At 49.3% G+C, this 20,284-nt stretch overlaps 1 protein-coding gene across 2 annotated transcripts in view; it reads left to right on the top strand.

Annotated features, from left to right (window-relative positions):
• The window catches only part of DNAAF1 (dynein axonemal assembly factor 1), a 21,592-nt gene extending 1,308 nt beyond the window's left edge, over positions 1–20,284 (top strand). For both annotated transcript variants that reach the window (XM_055413046.2, XM_055413045.2), the window contains exons 2-12: positions 2,707–2,842; positions 3,332–3,423; positions 5,250–5,471; positions 5,611–5,777; positions 10,109–10,230; positions 13,559–13,725; positions 14,893–15,147; positions 16,238–16,347; positions 17,950–18,006; positions 18,833–19,205; positions 19,941–20,284. In XM_055413046.2, coding sequence (XP_055269021.2) covers positions 2,707–2,842; positions 3,332–3,423; positions 5,250–5,471; positions 5,611–5,777; positions 10,109–10,230; positions 13,559–13,725; positions 14,893–15,147; positions 16,238–16,347; positions 17,950–18,006; positions 18,833–19,205; positions 19,941–20,044 — 1,805 coding nt within the window. In that variant the 3' untranslated portion in view covers positions 20,045–20,284. The remainder of the gene's footprint in view (positions 1–2,706; positions 2,843–3,331; positions 3,424–5,249; positions 5,472–5,610; positions 5,778–10,108; positions 10,231–13,558; positions 13,726–14,892; positions 15,148–16,237; positions 16,348–17,949; positions 18,007–18,832; positions 19,206–19,940) is intronic.

Raw genomic sequence — 20,284 nt, 5'->3', positions numbered from 1 at the left:
AATGACCTGGCAGTGTCCAGTCCAGTGCCTGATCCGTAGTGGACAGAGTGAATGACTAGCTGGTGTTTCTGGGATCACCTGGTGACTCCTCACCAAAGTTTTCCTGAATAGGTTTAGAAGATAGCCTCTCCTGTCGCTTGGCTTCAATCATAAGGGAAACCTTTTAGGGACTGATAAAGAAACTGCTTGATTTGTGTTTCATTTTTTTAACCCAGCCAACAGTTGTAAGCAATGACTGTCCAGGCAAGCCCTGCATGAGTTGCTATAGGGAAGCCATGTTGTGCTATGGACACACATATGTTTGGAGCAAGTTACTCTGGGTTCACACTACCCCTCTGCAACTTGCCAGTTTTATGGCAGTTTGCCCAGAGCTTAATCCCTCTCTAGGGCAGTCTCATCTTCCGCAAGCTGGGATAGTTATAATTAGAGTGACTTGCATACAGTGGGTCAGTAATAAATGGTGAAAGTGAAGTAGCTCAGTCGTGTCCGACTCTTTGCGACCCCCATGGACTGTAGCCTACCAGGCTCCTCTGTCCTTGAGATTCTCCAGGCAAGGATACTGGAGTGGATTGCCATTTCCTTCTCCAGGGATCTTCCCAACCCAGGGATCGAGCCTGGGTCTCCTGCATTGCAAGCAGTCACTTTACCGTCTGAGCCACCAGGGAAGTAATAAATGGTAGTTTTGGTATTAATATAACCAATCAATTATTATATATATTGAGCACCTATTCTTTATTGGGCTTCCCTTGTAGCTCAACTGGTAAAGAATCCACCTGCAATGTGGGAGACCTGGGTTCGATCCCTGGTTTGGGAAGATCCCCTAGAGAAGAAAAAGGCTACCCACTCCAGTATTCTGGCCTGGATAATTCCATGGACTGTATAGTGCATGGGGTTGCAAAGAGTCGGACATGACTATGTGACTTTCACACTCATACACATTGTTTATTACCCCAATCCATCATCTGGTGCCTCTTGCAGCTGGGCATTGTATGCAGTGGGAAATGGGAAACTGTAAGACACAGTCCCACATACAGAATGTTTAATCTCTAGGTAGTCCACAGGGACACCCAGAGAGCAGCAGCAAACAGCCCTTAAGGTTAAATGCATTCCCTGGTGGTGCACTGGCTTAGACTCCATGCTCCCAGTACAGGGACCCCGGATTCAATCCCTGGTCAGAAAACTAGATCTCACAATACCACAACTAAAGATCCCACCTGCCACAATGAAGATTGAAGATCTCACATGCCACAACTAAGATCCAGCGCAAATAAATATTTGTAAAGATAAAGAAAACATTTCAGATATATTTGATGTTTTTTGCTCTACCCCACCACTATTTCTAGTCCCATTTTCCCCTCCTCTAGAATTTTGTGTGGATTCTTTCAGTCATGTCTGTCTCTCTCTTTCCCTACCTGTGCATTCTATTGCAAGGCAGAATAATGACCCATTGCTTTATTAAACCTGTCCCTGTGAATGGACATTTGCATTGTTAACTGGTTTTGGCTATTACGAATAATGATATTACAAATGATAGTATGTTTGCACACATCCACTTGTCCATCTGTACAAGAGGTTTTATCAAAGATCTGCCTAGAAGTGAAATTTTCATAATCCTTATCAATGCTTTAAAAATTGTGATACATTTAAAGAGTACTGATTCTATAAACAGACTGGTTCCAAATAGGAAAAGGTGTATGTCAAGGTTGTATATTGTCACCTTGCTTATTTAACTTATATGCAGAGTACATCATGAGGAACGCTGGGCTGGAAGAAGCACAAGCTGGAATCAAGATTGCTGGGAGAAATATCAATAACCTCAGATATGCAGATGACACTACCCTTATGGCAGAAAGTGAAGAGGAACTCAAAAGCCTCTTGATGAAAGTGAAAGAGGAGAGTGAAAAGGTTGGCTTGAAGCTCAACATTCAGAAAACAAAGATCATGGCATCTGGTCCCATCACTTCATGGGAAATAGATGGAAAAACAGTGGAAACAGTGTCAGACTTTATTTTTTGGGGCTCCAAAATCACTGCAGATGCTGACTGCAGCCAGGAAATTAAAAGACGCTTGCTCCTTGGAAGGAAAGTTATGACCAACCTTGATAGTATATTAAAAAGCAGAGACATTACTTTGCCAACCAAGGTCCGTCTAGTCAAGGCAATGGTTTTTCCTGTGGTCATGTATGGATGTGAGAGTTGGACTGTGAAGAAAGCTGATCGCCAAAGAATCAATGCTTTTGAACTGTGGTGTTGGAGAAGACTCTTGAGAGTCCCTTATACTGCAAGGAGATCCAACCAGTCCATTCTAAAGGAGATGAATCCTGGATGTTCATTGGAGGGACTGATGCTAAAGCTGAAACTGCAATACTTTGGCCACCTCATGCGGCGAGTTGACTCACTGGAAAAGACTCTAATGCTGGGAAAGGTTGGGGGCGGGAGGAGAAGGGGACGACGGAGAATGAGATGGCTGGATGGCATCACCGACTCTGTGGACATGAGTTTGAGTGTACTCCAGGAATTGGTGATGGACAGGGAGGCCTGGTGTGCTGTGATTCATGGGGTCGCGGAGAGTCGGACACGACTGAGCGACTGAACTGAACTGAACTGATTCTATACTAAAAGCAGACAATTATTCATCAAGTTGAAGTAGAGGGAAATTTTTTTATACATTTCTTGCTTTCTACAGTACCAATCTCTTATTTTACAGAAATGAATGATCCTAAGGAAACGTGTGTGGGTCCTTCGAACACTTCCTACCTCAGTGAGCAGAAACAGAGTGGTGACAGCTGGTCAGATGGTCGCTTAGCACACCAAACAGATGACAAGGAAGACCGTGGCACTAGGTACGTGGGCGATCTGCCACCACTCACAGCACACTTTTATACATTAAGGTAGATGTTATGATCACCGCTTTGTCCAGATAAGGAAATAGGGGCTCGTGAAGATTAACTAGACAGCCCCTTGTCTGAGGATTAGTAGCAGAGTCAGGATGGTTAGTTATGAGTCAGAGTCAGGATGGTTAGTTATGCCTCTGTGGCATAACTAACTGCATTCTATTAAACTTTAATGCCAAAGCTGGAGAGAGGCACACATTAGGAGTTCTTGATGACACAAAGGTATTTCTATGAGAACATACACTGCAATTTTTAAGAATGCTGAAAGTCACAATATTGGATGAGACCCTGAAAGCTATAAACAAGTAAGCAGTGTCATCAGGCATACAGAAGGTTGTGAAATTTGGAGACGGAATGGATGTGGCAAAGAATTTATGGGATATATCTTACAGCTGACAAACTAAAATCAATTTCTCGTTCATGTTTTTCATTTAACAGAATGACTAAAAAGTTTCTGCAAAAGCTTTGCAAGCAGCACAAGCTTTACATTACCCCAGCACTGAATGATACGCTGTATTTACACTATAAAGGTAAGAATCGGGTGGAGGAGGTACCTTGAGTCAGATGGAAAGACCCTAGTGGTATAAAGACTCACAGGGATCATCTAGAGTTCTTACATTTAAGCAGAAATTTCAAGGTTTAGTGGAGATGCATGGGAAAGCAATAACATTTCTTGGAAGAAAGAGTCTTACATGACTAGAGTTTATATGAGTTCCAGGGAAACATACTGGCATCTTTTATTTGTGTTTGCTAAAGGGCTCATAGTTTCCCAGACCACTAAGTACTTGTAAATACTCCACTTGGGAGGGACACATTGTGAAGGACTGTGGTGGTGTTCAGTAGTCACACGTCAACGTAAGTTCAGGTTCATAGTCAGGGCTCTTCCTCGCAGTGACAAAGCAGAGCAATAACTCCCAGTTGATGCTGAATTTGGGACGGCCAACCTGCTTCATTGGGCCATCCACATGGCCCTTTATTCAGTCAGTGTTTACCGAGAGCCTTCTGTGGGCCGGCACAGGGCACAATGCTGGAGATACCAAGACGGATATGCTGAGGATGCTCTTGGTGTCTTGGGGGACAGGTCGGCCACCATGAGGAGATTCACGGAGGGCTGCAGCCGTACATATCCTTTAAAGGTGGGGAAGGACCCCTAGCTGGTCTCCTCACATCCACATTGCCCCCCTCCAAGATCCTGCGCTCAGTGTCTAGGTGTAGCCGTGATGAGGTGACACAGGAGGGCAGACCCCAGGGGACCCCTGTTTAAGACGTGGGAAGAAGAGGACGGAGAGGTGCCTATAGTATCTACTGCTGGCTAGCAAATTAACCCCACGCTTATCAACTTAAGAAATTATTATTTGATACTATCTCTGAGAGTCAGGAACCTGGGAATGATTTAGTCGGGTGGTTCTGCCTCACCGTTGCTTTCACCCTTTTTTCATCAAAACTTTGGGTTTGGGACTTCCCTGGTGGTCCAGTGGCTAACATCCTGCACTCCCAACGCAGGGCGCCCAGGTTTGATCCCTGATCAAACATGCCACAACTATGAGTTCACATGCCACAATTAGGACCCAGCGCAGCCAAATGAAATTTTTTTTTTTTTAAAAAAACACAAACCTCTGGTTAAAACTTTTCAGGCAACCAAATAACTTTCAAAACATTTGGCAACAGCAGATGAACCGTGAAGTACAAATCTATAACGAGTTACTCAAAGAAACAAAAATGTTGGTTTTCCTCTCCTTAAACGTGGCTCATAAAACATACCAGAAAGCCAGACCCGAAGTTTGCACTGGCTTCAGGTACTGCTGGATTTTCTCACCGCATATCTTCACAAGCCTGCCTCTCCCCTTTCTGAAGCCCTGCGTTCCCTGTGCTCATTCATTTCAGGCAGGGTACCTACCTCACTCCCACCCACTCCCAGGCGAGAAGGGAAGTTAGGCTCCACCCTACCAGGCTGGCAATTCTCGCAGAAAGTTACCTCTTTCCAGTGGAGCCAGCCAAAGCTCCCCAGGGTTCCTGAAGGTTGGCCCTACGTGGCTCAGCATGACCAGCTCCCTGCAGAGAGCCATGGGGAAAGGATCAAGACGGGGTGTTCTCAGAGAGGCAGTGGTGTGCCTGAGGAAGGATGTGTGGATGCTGGCCATGTTTGCCTGCATGCTGAGTCTCGTCAGTCCTGTCTGACTCTCTGTGACCCCATGGACCGTAGCCCACCAGGCTGCTCTATCCATTGGATTCTCCAGGCAAGAATACTGGAGTGGGTTGCTATTTCCTCCTCCAAGGTGGGTAGGCATAAAAGAGGGTGAGATCTGTGCCTCTGTGTGTGTGGGAGCCCAACCAATACCCCCTTCCTTCCCACCAGGCTTTGACCGCATCGAGAACCTGGAAGAGTACACAGGGCTGCGCTGTCTCTGGCTGGAGTGCAACGGCATCCAGAAAATTGAGAACCTTGAGGCCCAGACGGAACTGCGCTGCCTCTTCTTACAAGTGAACTTGCTCCATAAGATTGAGAACCTGGAGCCTCTGCAGAAACTGGATGCTCTCAACATCAGCAACAACTACATCAAGACCATCGAAAACCTCTGTAAGAAGGACCCGCCGTGGTGGTGGTGGTGGTGGTGGGGTCGTTCTCTAGACCTGCGTCCACTGCTGTCCCCTGCAGGAGGGTCTCAACATTTTCTTGGCTGCCCGTGTCGCTGACCTCTGTCCACTCCCCCTTCCAGCATGCCTGCCGGTCCTGAACACACTCCAGATGGCGCACAACCACTTAGAGACCGTGGAGGACATTCAGCATCTCAGGGAGTGTGCCAGACTCTGCGTCCTTGACCTTTCCCACAACAAGCTGAGCGACCCCGGGATCCTGAGCGTTCTTGAGAGCATACCTGACTTGGTAAAAAACAGACAAACAAACAAAAAACCAGAAACACACACTTGAGACTTCCCTGGTGGTCCAGTGGTTATGACTTTGAGCTTCCAAGGCAGGGGGCATGGGTTCAGTCCCTGGTTGGGGAAGATCCTGCATGCCGCGAGGTGCGGAGTGGCGGTGGGGGACACACCCATGGACACAACTTGTGTCACCTTGCGTTCTGTAGGCAGCAAATCTCTTTCCTTCTCCCCTCCCTCCCCCCTCCTTCCTTTCTCCCCGCCTTCTGAACACCCATCACACTTTTCCCCTCTATTTTTAGCTGCCGTGGTTTAAATGCCAGATGCCATGTCGTTTCACCTACAATTTCAGTGTGTATTCCTGACAGATAAGGACTTTTAAAAAGCATCATTACAGCGCTATTATTATACCTAAAATAGTGTCGGAATGACAGTTAATACCCAGCCTATGTTCAGTTTTCTCCATTTGCCTCGAGCATGTGCTTTGACCATTGGATTCAGTTCAGTTCAGTTCAGTCACTCAGTCGTGCCTGACTCTTTGCGACCCCACAGACCACTGCACGCCAGGCTTCCCTGTCCATCACCAACTCCCGGAGTTTACTCAAACTCATGTCTGTTGAGTCGGTGATGTCATCCAACCATCTCATCCTCTGTCGTCCCCTTCTCCTCCTGTCTTCAGTATTTCCCAGTATTAGGGTCTTTTCAAATGAGTCAGCTCTTCGCATCAGGTGGCCAAAGTATTGAAATTTCAGCTTCAACATCAGTCCTTCCAATGAACACTCAGGACTGATCTCCTTTAGGATGGACTGATTGGATCTCCTTGCAGTCTAAGGGAATCTCAAGAGATTTCTCCAACACCACAGTTTGAAAGCATCAATTCTTTAGTGCTCAGACTTCTTTATAGTCCAGCGGTCACATCCATACATGACCACTGGAAAACCCATAGCCTTGACTAGATGGATCTTTGTTGGCAAAGTAATGTCTCTGTTTTTTAGTATGCTGTCTAGGTTGGTCATAACTTTCCAGGAGTACTTCAGTCACCATATGCAGTGATTTTGGAACCCCAAAAATAATCTTTCACTGTTTCCACTGTTTCCCCATCTATTTGCCATGAAGTGATGGGACCAGATAACATGATCTTAGTTTTCTGAATGTTGAGCTTTAAGACTATCAGATTGTACCAATCCAAACCAGACCCACACATTGTATTTGGATTATGCATCCCATCACAGCCCTCCCCACTTGTGTCTTCCTCTCCCCACCCCAACCCCCTGCCAAGAATCTGCTGAAGAAACCAGGTCCCTCTGGTTGTCAGCCATACCTTGGATTCAGTCAACTGCATCCTCATGGTGTTGTCTAACATGTTCTACTGTCTCCAGTATCTCCTGTATAATGATGATGGAGCCAGAGGCCTGGTCAGATCCAGGCTCAGAATATAACCATGAGGTCAGCTGTGTCATCAGTCAGGGCAAGCGTAACACCTGGTTGCCTCTTGTTGTGACTTGAAGTGTCACTAGCGGGTTTGACTGCTGTCAGTCTGATCCAGCTTCAGTCTAATCCAGCACTTAGCCTCCCTTCCCCCGACTGTTCCAACAGCTCCCAGACACACTGCCTCCCTGTGCGAGTTCATTAGTAGTCACTCAGGAATCATTCTAATTCTCTTATTCTTTCTGCCTTTCTTAGCGATGATGCTTCCGCAAAGAGCACTTTTGCTCATCAACAATTTACATCCCTAATGTAAATTGCATGCAGAAAACACTGTGATAAACGCTTCTTTGTTTTTCTTTTTATGTATCAGTTTTCAGAGAAATGGATCCAGAACCTAGGGACCTCTAAAGATGACAGTGAAGGGTTTTTCTTTATCACTGTGAACAGATAGATTTAAAGATACAGTATTTGGAGTGACTTAACCTTTCTGTCATTTTAATTTGGGGTGCTTGAGTGCTCCCATCTTCTAGTCCGTGGCAACCCCTGCAGGCAGCTCCTGTATCCTCTGGCTTCAACTCCAGCAGCTTGGGACGATTTCCTTGCTTTTCAGTGTGTATGTGTTGTCATGTGTACTAGGAAAAAATATTTTCCAAATAGCACATGAAAACGCTCAGTTCATTGTTTCCTGCTTAGGGCCTGGGTAAGCAAGAAAAAGTGAATCCATTTAGAAGAAAACAGTTGGGTAAGCAAGAAAAAGTGAATCCATTTAGAAGAAAACAGTAACGAAAGCATCAGTTCAGTTCAGTTCAGTCGCTCAGTCATGTCTGACTCTTTGTGACCCCATGGACGCCATCCAACCATCTCATCCTCTGTCGTCCCCTTCTCCTCCCACCTTCAATCTTTCCCAGCATCAGGGTCCTTTCCCATGAGTCAGTTCTTCGCATCAGGTGGTCAAATATTGGAGTTTCAACTTCAGCATCAGTCCTTTCAATGAATATTCAGGACTGATTTCCTTTAGGATGGACTGGTTGGATCTCCTTTCAGTCCAAGGGAATCTCAAGAGTTTTCTCCAACACCACAGTTCAAAAGCATCAGTTCTTCGGCGTTCAACTTTCTTTATAGTCCAACTCTCACATCCATACATGACTACTGGAAAAACCATAGCTTTGACTAGATGAACCTTTGTTGGCAAAGTAATGTCTCTGCTTTTTAATATGCTCTCTAGGTTGGTCATAACCTTTCTTCCAAAGAGCAAGTGTCTTTTAATTTCATGGCTGCAGTCACAATCTGCAGTGATTTTGGAGCTCCCAAAAATAAAGTCTCTCACTGTTTCCATTGTTTCCCCATCTATTTACCGTGAAGTGATGGGACCAGATGCCATGATCTTAGTTTTCTCAATGTTGAGTTTTAAGCCAGTTTTCTCACTCTCCTCTTTCACTTTCATCAAGAGGCTCTTTAGCTCTTCTTCGCTTTCTGTCATAAAGGTGGTGTCATCTGCATATCTGAGGTTATTGATATTAGGGAAGCATAGTTCAGGAGTAATCTGCAGAGCAGACTGGCACCAAGAACTAGTTTAACATTCACATAGTCACCAGCGTATGGCATGATAATACACAGCTGAATAGTAATACTTTTCTGGGGGGCCTGGCTGTCATAACAAAGTACCAGGCCAGGCGTTTTAAACAATAGAAATTTATTTTCTCATGATTCCGGAGGCTAGAAGTCCTGAATCAAGGTGTGGGGCAGGCTTGCTTTCTCCTGAGGCCTCTCTCCTTGGCGTATAGACAGTCATCTTCTCCCTGAATCCTCACATGGCCTTCACAGTCTGTCTCCCAATCTCCTCTTTGTATAAGGACCTATGAGATCAGGGCTAACCCTAGTGATATCATTTAATCTTGATCACTTCTTCTAAGACCCTGTCTCCAAATGCAGTCACATTCTGAGGCACTGGGGTTAGGATTGCAGCAGATGAGTTTGCTGCAGGTGGGGGTTGTGGGGGGAAGTAATTCAACCCATAACAACAGTCCGTCTCATGGTTGTTTTCTGGTGGCTTCTACATTCTCCACACACACACGCACACGCATGCACAGCCGTTTGGTGCGCACCCCTGTGGCGCACTGCTCCCCCACCCAGACCTACAGGACAGGTCACTTGAACATGTGATAAGAGCCATGATGTCCAGGTGAGAATGAAGTTTGGGAAATGCTGAACTAACCAGTTCACAATATATTTATTTTCTCTAACAACAAAAAAGCACTTTAGATATAAAAACCATTTCACCAGTTTAGGCAAACCCATTTTAAATGCTTCACCCACAGGTCACCTTGACAGATCCCCCTCCTGGAGAGGGGTGCCAGGATTTAAGGATGGGGGGGCGGCACACTGGCACTGTCGCTGTCCCTCTCCTGGTCCCGGCTTGACATCCAGAAGGCCTGTAAGCCTGGCGAGAAGGGGCCTCGGGGCAGCTAAGAGGGCGCTCTGCGTTCTGCCCCCTTGGTCACCGTCTCTTATCTGTCCAGCCACTGTGTGCATTTTCTTAAAACGGGTCCTGGCCGGGAAGGACAGAAAAGCGATCAATCAGAGATTAATTCCAGTAAAAGAGATTGGGCGAGCAAAATCACTGCCCTCGGGAAAGGCTCCAGGAAGGTTTTCCAGCACTGTTCTGGAAGGACAGTGAGAGTTTTAAGTACAAGTTCAAGTAGAAAAAGGGATGCGCGATTCTCAGGACGGTTCTGACGGCTTTCTGACGTCACAGGAGCAGTGACAGCCCCGGCTTCGCTGAGACTGTCCTCAGGATTTCCTGTCAACACTCCCTGGCTGTGTCTTTCTTCTCAGCGCAACGCGCAAGTGAAGTGTTTTAACTGCATCTTTTTCTCAGTGCCTAACGCGGTTCCACCTGTGTGCTTCCAGCGTGTGCTGAATCTGATGGGGAACCCAGTGATTAAGAACATCCCCAACTACCGAAGGACACTCACCGTCCGGCTAAAACACTTAACATACCTGGACGACAGACCAGTTTTTCCCAAGGACAGGTAAGGGAGCGAAAAGCCTTTTAATAACACTATGTAACAGTTGAGCATGCTCAACAGGTAAGTTTTAAAATTTTCTGATTTTTGAGCATTCCCACACGTCTGTTATATATTCCAGCGAGGTAAGTTTAATTCCTTACATGACTGTTTATAATAGGAAATTCCCTATTTTGAGCACTTAGTCATAGATTTTTTTCTTAATCCTTTGATAATTATCCTTCTATATAAAGTCTCTGATCCCATGGCTAATGATTTCCTTAGGGTGGAATTCTCAGTTGTATTGCTGGATTAAAGACTGTAGTTTAAGACTTTTACAAGGCACTTATAGTTTCTAGAATGTTTGTATCATTTATAACTTTCCCAGACACAGCCATGTTAAAAAGAAAAAACTTAGCCAGGTTAATTGATGAGTGAAGATAGTATGTCCTTTGCATTCGGGGGTAACAGATGAAGTTGATCGTTGTCAAACATTTAAAATTTCCTCCTCTGTGAGTAATGCATTCATTACCTCTTTCCAATTTCCTTTTGGGGAGATTTTTCTTATTGATCTGTAAGTGATAATTGCTCAATCGTTTCTGACTCTTTGCGACCCATGACTGTAGCCTGCCAGGCTCCTCTGTCCATGGGGATTCTCCAGGCGAGAATACTGCAGTGGGTTGCCATTTCCTTCTCCAGGGGATCTTCCCAACCCAGGGATCAAACCCGGGTCTCCTGCATTGCAGGCAGATTCTTTACCATCTGAGCTACCAGGGAAGCTCTGTTTCATTAAGAGCTCTTTGCATATCAAGAATATTGAACCCGGGGCTGCCATGTGTATCATCACTGCTTTGATCTGGGTTTTTAATTTACCTTTTGATTGAGGCCGCTATTCATTCCAGCTTAGAATAAAACCTCAGTAACTGGGATGACCTGAAAGGAAGTGCAATCTGAAGCTTGAATTACCCGACATTTAAAAACACACTTGAACTCACAAATTTTAGTCAAACTAACACAAATTTCAAAGGGAGAGCCTCCACATGGACCAGGTGAGACAGCCAGGATCCCTGCTTGTGCGCAGTCGGGCCGAGATGCTTCCACCTCCCTGGCACCCAGCCCTGGGCGTTAAGGCAGACAGCGGGCGGGCAGGGCCTGGGGGCGGACCGCAAAGCCCAACTCTGCAGCTACCGGTCCTATACCAGTAGTCAAGCTTACCAACCTCCCCAGCCTCAGGCTGTCTCCGGAAAATGGAGACAAAAGCGACCTCGAGGTCTTTGTGAGTATCTGTTAGTATCATGTGGGACTCAAGCAGAAGGGAACCAATGGGAGCTCTCGGCTGTCCCAGGGCGGGGCAGGGAATGTGCGCTCCCTGCTGCGCCCTGGGGCAGCGCGACCAGCAGGAACGTGTAAGAGCTGGGCCCTTTGCAGGGAGACCCCTGCCCTGGACGATGTTTCAGGACTCCTCTTCAAGAGCTGGTTTCACTTGGGTTTGAAGCCTCATTTCAGCACTCTCCAGCTGTTCCACACTGGGTCCTTGACTTTCTTTCAACCTGGGATGCTCTTCACAGCTGTTTGTTCACCTGTCACCTTCTGAAGATCTCCATGACCAGCCACCTGTCTAAGCCACACCTTTGGCTCTTCCATCTGGTGTCTCTTTAGTCTGATTTCTTTTTGTAGGACACATCTGCCTCTGACATACCTGTTTCCTCTTTTAGTCTTTTTCCCCATAAAAGGGCAGGTCTAGTAGAGAAAGCCATGTGATCTCTTATGTTAACCTACTTATCTCTGGCCCCTAGAACAGTTTGCTCACTTCAAATGTACAATTCAGTGGTTTTTCAGTATATTCAGAGTTGTCCAACCACCCCCACAATCAATTCTAGAATATTTTTATCACTCCCAAAAGTAACCCTTACTTATTAGCAGTCATTCCCCAACCCACCTCTGACAGCCCCAACAACCACAAAGCTACTTTCTATCTCTGTGGATTAGACTACTCTGGACATTTAATATGCTGTGTGCTGTGTGATGAGTCATGTTCAACTCTTTGCGACCCCATGGACTATAGCCCACCAGGCTTATCTGTCCATGGAATTTTTCAGGCAACAGTATGGAAGTTGCCATTTCCTCCTCCAGGGGATCTTCCCAACTCAGGGATCAAACCCATGTCTCTTGTGTCTCCTGCATTGGCAGGCTCAGATCTACCACTGAGCCAATATGGATTTGCCTACTCAGGACATTTCATATAGATGAAGTCATATGATACGTGGTCTTTTGTGACCAGCTTCTTTCACTAGGCATATTTTTAAGGTTCACCCACATTGCAGCCTGCGTCAGTAAATGCTTCCAAAATAACGCTGTGAAATAATCTCCCGTTTGGGAAGGCCACATTTTATCAGTTGAGGGACACCTGGGTTGCTTCCACTTTTTGGCTGTCATGAACAGTGCTGCTATTAATATTCGTGTGCAGGTGTGTGTGTGTGTGTGTACATTTGTTCTCAACTCATTTGAGTAAATACTTGGGAGCACGATTGCTGGATTATATGGTAAGATGATCTTTGCTCTGGAATTGGCAAACTGTCTCCCAAGGTGGCTGCTCCATTTTGCATTCCCACCAGCCATGAAGGAGCACTCCTGTCGCCCCACATCCTCCTGGCCCTTGGTGTTGTCAGCGCTCTGGATTTCAGCCATTCCATTGGGTGTCAAGTGGCCTCTCACTGGTTAGGTTTGCACTCTCCTGACGTCACCCAATGATGAGCTTATTTTCTACCTAACTTCTTGGTGAGAGGTCCAGTTCTTTTGTCCACTTTTAAAGCACTTTGTATGTTTTAGATAACAAGCCATCTAGCGGTCAACTTTATTCCGAGTGTTTTCTTCCCAGGGCAGTTTATTTTTAACCTTTGCCCACCTTCAGATTGTGTTGACTTTGTGTGAGCTGTAAAAGGTCTTCATATAGTCTAGATACAACCCCCAGTCAGGTATCTGATTTGCAGCTGTTTTCTTACTTTCTGTGGGTTCTTTTATTTATGGGATTCTTTACATGACACCCCTTTTTAATTTTGGTGGAGTTCACTTTATTTTTTTTTTTCTTTTGTCACGCATGCTCTTGCCTTATAGCCAAGAGGGCTTTGCAAACCACTAGAACTTTCAAGATGAAACTGTACCTGTGTTAGTATGTCTCCTTACAGTCACAGGCCCTCTGTGCCTTTGGTTTGATTTTGGGGAAAAAGAGCAAGTTTAGTCAGAGAGTATATGTTTTGGATTTACTGTTAACCTGTGGTAGTTCAGACCAGCCCACCACCCCCTCCCGACTTCTGGGGTCTGGGGTTTGTTTTTTGTTTTTAATTCTCCTAAACAGAGCTTGCGCAGAGGCCTGGGCCCAGGGAGGGTGCGCGGCCGAGAAGGAGGAGAGACGGCAGTGGGAGATGAGAGAGCGGAAGAAGATCACGGACAGCATCGAGGCCTTGGCAGCCATCAGGCGCCAGGCGGAGGAGAGGAAGCGGCAGAAAGCGAGCCAGGATGGAGGTGTGAGCCAGAGACACGGGAGGGCCCCCGAGCTCCACTGAGATTCATTCTGGGATGGGGGGTGAGGGCGGCAATGCTTTGCTCACAGGCCTAAGGATCTGTCTGCCCTCAACCTCACTTGAGGACAGTGCTCAAGACACATTAATAAGTAAGAACCCCATCCTCTTCTCACATGCAAGAGGAAAGAGTCAGGGGCTCTGTGTGTACCTTCTTTTTTTTTTTTTTGGCTCGCGGGATCTTAGTTCCCCGACCAGGGATTGAACCCACACCCCCTGCAGTGGAAGCAAGGCGTCCTAACCACTGGACCACCGAGGAAGTCCTCCATGTGTACTTGAATGACACTTAGTGTTTTTCACCTAATTACAAACTGTGACTACACTACACATAGAAAACATAGACAAGCAACGGTCATCACAGAATTGCAACAAGAACTGCTCAGTGTTCAGTGTGAGCATTTCCTGACTTTTCCTCATGAGTGTACTGCATACATTTTTTTAAATAGAAGAAAGTGGCACAGCTCTATTGCTTTCTGCCCACTTCAGTTCAGTTCAGTTCAGTCGCTCAGTCGTGTCCGACTCTCCGTGACCCCATGAATCACAGCACACCAGGCCTCCCTGTCCATCACCAACTCCCGGAGTTCACTCAAACTCATGTCCACAGAGTCGGTGATGCCATCCAGCCATCTCATTCTCTGTCATCCCCTTCTCCTCCCGCCCCCAACCTTTCCCAGCATCAGAGTCTTTCCCATAAAATAGACGTTCTCCTGCAGTATGCATTTTCCCCCTTTTCCAACGTTTAATTTGGACATTGTTCAAACAATGGTCAAATGAACACCTGTGTCATCTCCTCACATCGGGTGTTGATTAACATTTTGGCTCACATGTGCACACACACACGTTCCTGACCTGCTTGAAAGCCAGGGCAAACATTGTGGCTCTAACCCCAGTCCTTCAGCCCACATCTCCTGAGAGCACCCAGTACCATCTTCCAGGGGCCTATGCGGGCACTGCACGTGCTGGGCATCCCCCTGGTGGGTGCGCAGCCTGTTTATCCAGCACCCTGATGACCGCCCTGCCGCAGGTCCCCACTGCCCACCCTCGGCCTTTGCCGCGGGTCCTTCCTTGTCCTCCTAGGACCATCCCAGCTCACCTATGGACTTGTGCTCAGGGGAGGAGCCTGCAACAGCCGGTGCTGGGGATGTGGACGCCGAAGTGGAAGGAGAGGAAGAGCCTCAGGAGAAGAAAGAAACGAGGCAGAAGATAGAGCAGTTTGTCAAGGATAGCTTCAAGGCCAAGGATGAGCTGTTCCCGGAGAAGCCAGAAGAGCCGAGCCTCCTGGAGGAGCTGCCCCTGGATGTCGGGGAGCCGAAAGGGGCACTGCCTACTGAGGTCCTGCCACTGAGCCCCAGATCTGCCTGGGCAGGTAGGTGGTCGAGGACAGCACGGGTGCATTATACCTGCAGCTCCCAACTGGGTGCCCCGGGCTGCCTTCCACCCTGACTGCTCAGTCTGTAAGGCGATGTACACACACCACCTCACGACAGGACCATGAGGGGAGCCCAGACTGCGTTTCCAGTATCAGGTCCAACGTGATTCAAGGAAATGGGCAGGACACTAACAGTGTATTTTATCTAACCCAGAACACCTAAAATATGTCTTCTCAAGTGACACAGTGGTAAAAAAAAAAAATCTGCCTGCCAATACAGGAGACGCCGGTTTGATCCCTGGGTCAGGAAGATCCCATGGAGGAGGAAATGGCAATCCCCTCCAGTACTCTTGCCTGGAGAATCCCATGGACAGAGGAGCCTGGTGGGCTACAGTCCATGGGGTCGCAAAGAGTCAGACTCAAGTTAGCAACTGAGCACACGCACCTAGAATATAATTTAAATCAACGTGAATTTATTCATGAGCTAGGTTCCTCTTTTTGACACTAAGTCTTCTAAATCCATTTGCTTGTTTCATTCTAACTGGGAGCCCCAGTGTGGCTCTTGAGTCAAACTGGGCCTGGTCAGTCCCCAAGGTGGACAATGGACTGGCGTGTCTTGAGCAGAGTGGGGCCACTCATCTCTGATGAGCAAGGCTGGAGAGGAAGCAGTGGGCAGGAGCAGGAGGGGACTAGGGGGAAGAGAGGAGCCCCGTCTTGACCCTACATTCCCTGGGCAACCCTGCAAGGACGTCGCGGGTCCTTGCAGCAGGAGGAGCTGTGAAATTTGCCCGCTGACACCATGGCCTTTCTTCATCTCCTTGTTGAGCGATCATGCATTTTCCAAGGTTCCTGCATGTTTTGCATAGACTCTTGGCTGGAGCTTCCATCTCCAGGCTGTAGAAAGAGGGTGCTCTCTCTCTTCCCTTCCCTTTCACACATAACCTTTTCCTCAGCTCTTGACAAGGGCTGGAGGTCTTCAGACCCGAGGATCTGTCCGTTCTCTTGGAATTCACCCTAACCGCAATTGCCCGTCTGACTGCTGTGTATGAACCAGACTCTGAGATTACTGTAACTCTGTTGTCCTTAGAATTGGCTCCCCAAACTGTGGCCACTGAAAGTGCATCAGGCACAGAGCCCGATGGAGCTGAAAATCTGGAGGCCGTGAGACTGGAGACGAAGGAGCAGCTCTTCATTGACGTACGTAGCCAGTGCACCAGCAGAGAGGCACGCACGGCACAGCTGGTGTCGGTGTCTGATCAGACACAGACCTTCTGAATCCTGAGCTCAGTGGGGCCCCTGGGCTGGCCCGCGTGGCCTCCCCTGGAGGTGCCACCAAGACCCAGTGCTCAGCATCTGCAGTCAGTAAGCTCTCCTGGGGGCAGGCGGTGGGGAATCCATGCCTGTGCACCTTCAAGACAGAGAGCGCTGGCCAGACAAACCCCCGTGAACTACGTATACAAAACCCTTGATGTGTTTCCCCACAAGGAGTTACCCTCTCAGCAGCTCCGTCTGGCCATAGACGGAACTGCTAGGAAAGCTACGCGTAATCAGCAGAGCCTCGCGTGTTCTTGGGACAGCTGCCCATCTTCCTGGCCTGTCCCACATCCTGTCCCCCAGGACTGATTCAGGGGGGCCCCCTGACCTTGGGCCTGATCACATCCTTGGGAATGGCCCTCCTCCCTGCAACCTGTCCACTCTGATGACAGCCTTCCACGCTGTGCCCACGAGAATGCATCCTTGGGGATATGCACGTTTGGTACAACCCCCGGGAACTATGTTTTAGGGGGGTGAGGGGTAGAGGCTGGTCCCCCCATCTTTAGGTTTACACCCTGCTTCCCCAGAGGACAGCCACCTCTCTGCCCACGAGCGAGCTCCTTCCATTCAGACCGTGTGGCATGGCTTTGCCAGCCAGCCCTCTGCCCGCTTCCTTCATGAACTGCTACATTCACGTTTCACTCCCAACTTCACAATTTACCGTGGCTCAGAAAGGTTCAACTTAGCACAGTCAGTATTCAGAGTGGCGTTTCCAGTTTTCTGGGCCTAATATAGATACAACAAAAGTGGGCACTTCAGCCCTAATGCGGGAGAACCGACCATATACAGGACCCTGACGCTACGCTAACACTGACTGTCCTTCCTTTTTGTCCGGCACCACTTTAAATGCCTCTTGAATCGACTGATTTACCCTTCCAGTAACTCTAAGAGGTAGGTTATCATCCCCATTTTACAGGCAGGGAAACAGAAACAGAGGTAGAGCACCTCGCCCAAGGCTACACAGCCAGACAGTGGCGGAGCAGGAACACAACCCAGGCAGTCCCGCTTGGAGTCAGGCATCTGACTGCCTCACATGCAGGGTGGGTGCTACAGATGTAGACACCCCAAGACCCAGAGCAGAAAAGCGCCGCCTCCCCACCCGTTTTGGGAAAGGTTAGAAAGAGACTCACTTTGGGCCAGGCAGTTATTTGTACGTAGGAGGTATGATTCCCCCCAGATGAACTGGGTAATACCAAAGTGAAGTGGAGAAGGAGGTGGAAATTTTTGAAACACGTCACACATTACAAAGCTCTTTCACTGACCAGATCCAGGTACCTGGAGTGGTACCTGGAGTGTGTGTGCTGCCTGTACATGTGGCTCGAGTGGCCACGTGAGTGTGCTGCGTGCACACAGGGCTCGAGTGTCTAGAGTGATCTGTGGGCCCCTCCACACCCTATGGTTGACTGGTGGGGTGGCCATGTCTCTTCCAAGGACTGGATGCTTTGAGCGCACCCTCCTGCTGACCAGGGTCATTTCCTCTTCTAGGACCTGCCCGACTTAGAAGATGTGAATGCTGGCGAACCTCTGGGTGATCGGGATAGGGTGAGCTCACTTGTGTCCCCACAGTTCCACTTCCCTCTTCCTCTCCCAGCCTCGTCGATGACCAAGTATGTCAGGGAGTCACAGGCCCTGCCTGATGCCTCACACACCTGGGACTTTTACCTCAACCTCAGGAAAGGTTTACTGCTGCTCCCTTGTCTGAGGTTTGACAGCTAGCTACTTGGGGGATTTTGGGGGGATCTTTTATCACTGATCATTAATAACCATGTACTGCACATCATCACCTGGACTTCTTTCAGTCCTTGACGTTTCTGTGTGTTCATCTGGCGAATGCTGGTACGACAGTGACACACAGGCAGGGAAACGACAGAGCAGGGAGGAGGGGGCAGAGGCCCGACGTGGATGTCTACTGAGGTGACCTGATCCTCCCCCCAGCATTACCAGAGCCCCTCGGGGCCTGAAGGAGAGAGAGAAGCCTGGGGCATAATCTCAGGGTGGGAGCCCGTGATTACAGGAAGGACACAGACACAGAACCCAGTTCTTTGGGGGCCTGACCACCAGCGCAGGGCTAGGTGGCTGGTGCAGGTGCAGCCCGCCAGAAGCCCGGGCTCACAGATGCCTGGTTCAGGACCTGGGTGGGGGCTGGTGCAGCAGGAGCAGAGAGGGTGGGCTCATGCCCCACAGAGACCCGAGGGAGGGGGGTGCCAGTGCAGACCTGGCCGCAGGGCTCACGACTGCCTCGGGGTCAGCACTGTGCTCCCGGGGGCTGTCCTGAGTGTGACGCGCAGAAATGCAGAATTAGCAGCGTGCGCTTTAGGGACACTAGTGTGAAAACAGCACGGCTCAATACATCTTTTCCTTTTAACAGGAACAGTGCTTTCCAAAGATTACAGCCATCTCGAGCCTGAGCGATGCCAGTGAGCCTGCTCTGGACGACATCTCACTCCTAGCACTGGAAAACGCTTCCTCGGACACGCTTTCCAGTATATTTGCAGTCCCCAAGGACATCTCCTGGAGGGTGGAGACCAAGACACCCTTCACAGACATACTTAAAGTGGCACCAGAGAGGGCCCCAGAAACCCAGAGAGCAAGCGAGGCCCCTCACCTGCTGATTCAGGAGCTGGGTGACGAGGAGGAGCCTTCAGGGCCGCCACCCCCGCCCCCAGTCTGTGAGGGGGAAGGCGTGCCTGCCCCATGCACTGAGGACGGCGATGGGGACCTGCTTCCAGCCCCTCCTCCAGGTACCGTCCCCTGACTTTCAAGGTCACAGGCCGAAAGCTTCTCGGGGGGAAACAGACAGTGGACCACCAGGCCCAGAGCGGTGGCCACCTGGGCCTTTGTCGTCAGGATCCCATCTTCTCAGCGGTAGTGGCGGGTCACTCACAGCCTCTCCAGAGACTGTGGAGGCCACTCGAGCGTGTTCCCACCCAGGTGACCTGCAGCGTTACACTGGAGAGCTGAGGAGCTGCCAGGCTGCCCCCCTCCCCCACCACCCCCAGGCTTGGCCCTTCCCGACAAAGGAAGGAGGGGACCAGTGACATCACAGCTGGGGATACAGGATGAGACCAGGGCAGCAGCTGGCCCAAGGGTGGTGCTGCACACATGGATGCCCAGAACGGCACGGGTGACAGATACGCCAGTTGGGAAGGGAGTTGTGGCAGGTGCGGGCGGCGCCCAGTGTCCGGTGGGCAGGACAGAAGCTACTCACCACACACCACCCGGCCTGCCAGCCTGGGGGCCTGTGCCCGTGACCAGAGAGGGGCACCATTGGGGCGGCTGGTTCAAGCACATGGGGGTAGCTCTGTGTTCCGAGACTATGCTCCCTGACTTGTGAACCCAACGTGGGGAGCCCGTGGCGCAGACAATCTCTGCTCTGACCCACGGTGCGCAGCCACCTCAAGGCCAGCACACGGGAAGGGGTGAGGGCTGACCACACTTCCCCCGAACACTGAGCCAGCCCTTGCCTGACTTTGTAGGAAATGGCCCTGAGAAGGATGACGTCCAGTCTGAGGTGGAGCCCGAGGAGCACCTGGGGTCCGAGGCAGAACACCGGGAGGACATCGAATTTGGCCTCGACTGAGCCTCTGCTTTTTTACCAGCGGGCATGGGCCCAGGCCTGACCCCCCAGCAGGGGCGGGTCACCCTCTCGCCCAGGCTCCCCTTCCCTTCCGAGAGCTGCGGTTACCGAAGGGGGCCCCGGTTCCCTTCTCCCGCGGGCACAGCCCCTGTGGTGTGGACAGCCCCATGCTCCCCGCGCTGCAAGCCTCTCACAAGCCCAGTCACTTGCAGTGTGAACCATGTCATGGTATAAACAGTTCAG

This window comes from Moschus berezovskii, chromosome 22 (assembly GCF_049115385.1).
Source record: "Moschus berezovskii isolate FMDL1 chromosome 22, NW_MosBer_1.0, whole genome shotgun sequence".
NCBI classification, from domain to species: Eukaryota; Metazoa; Chordata; class Mammalia; order Artiodactyla; family Moschidae; genus Moschus; species Moschus berezovskii.
This window is presented reverse-complemented; position numbering and strand designations above follow the sequence as displayed.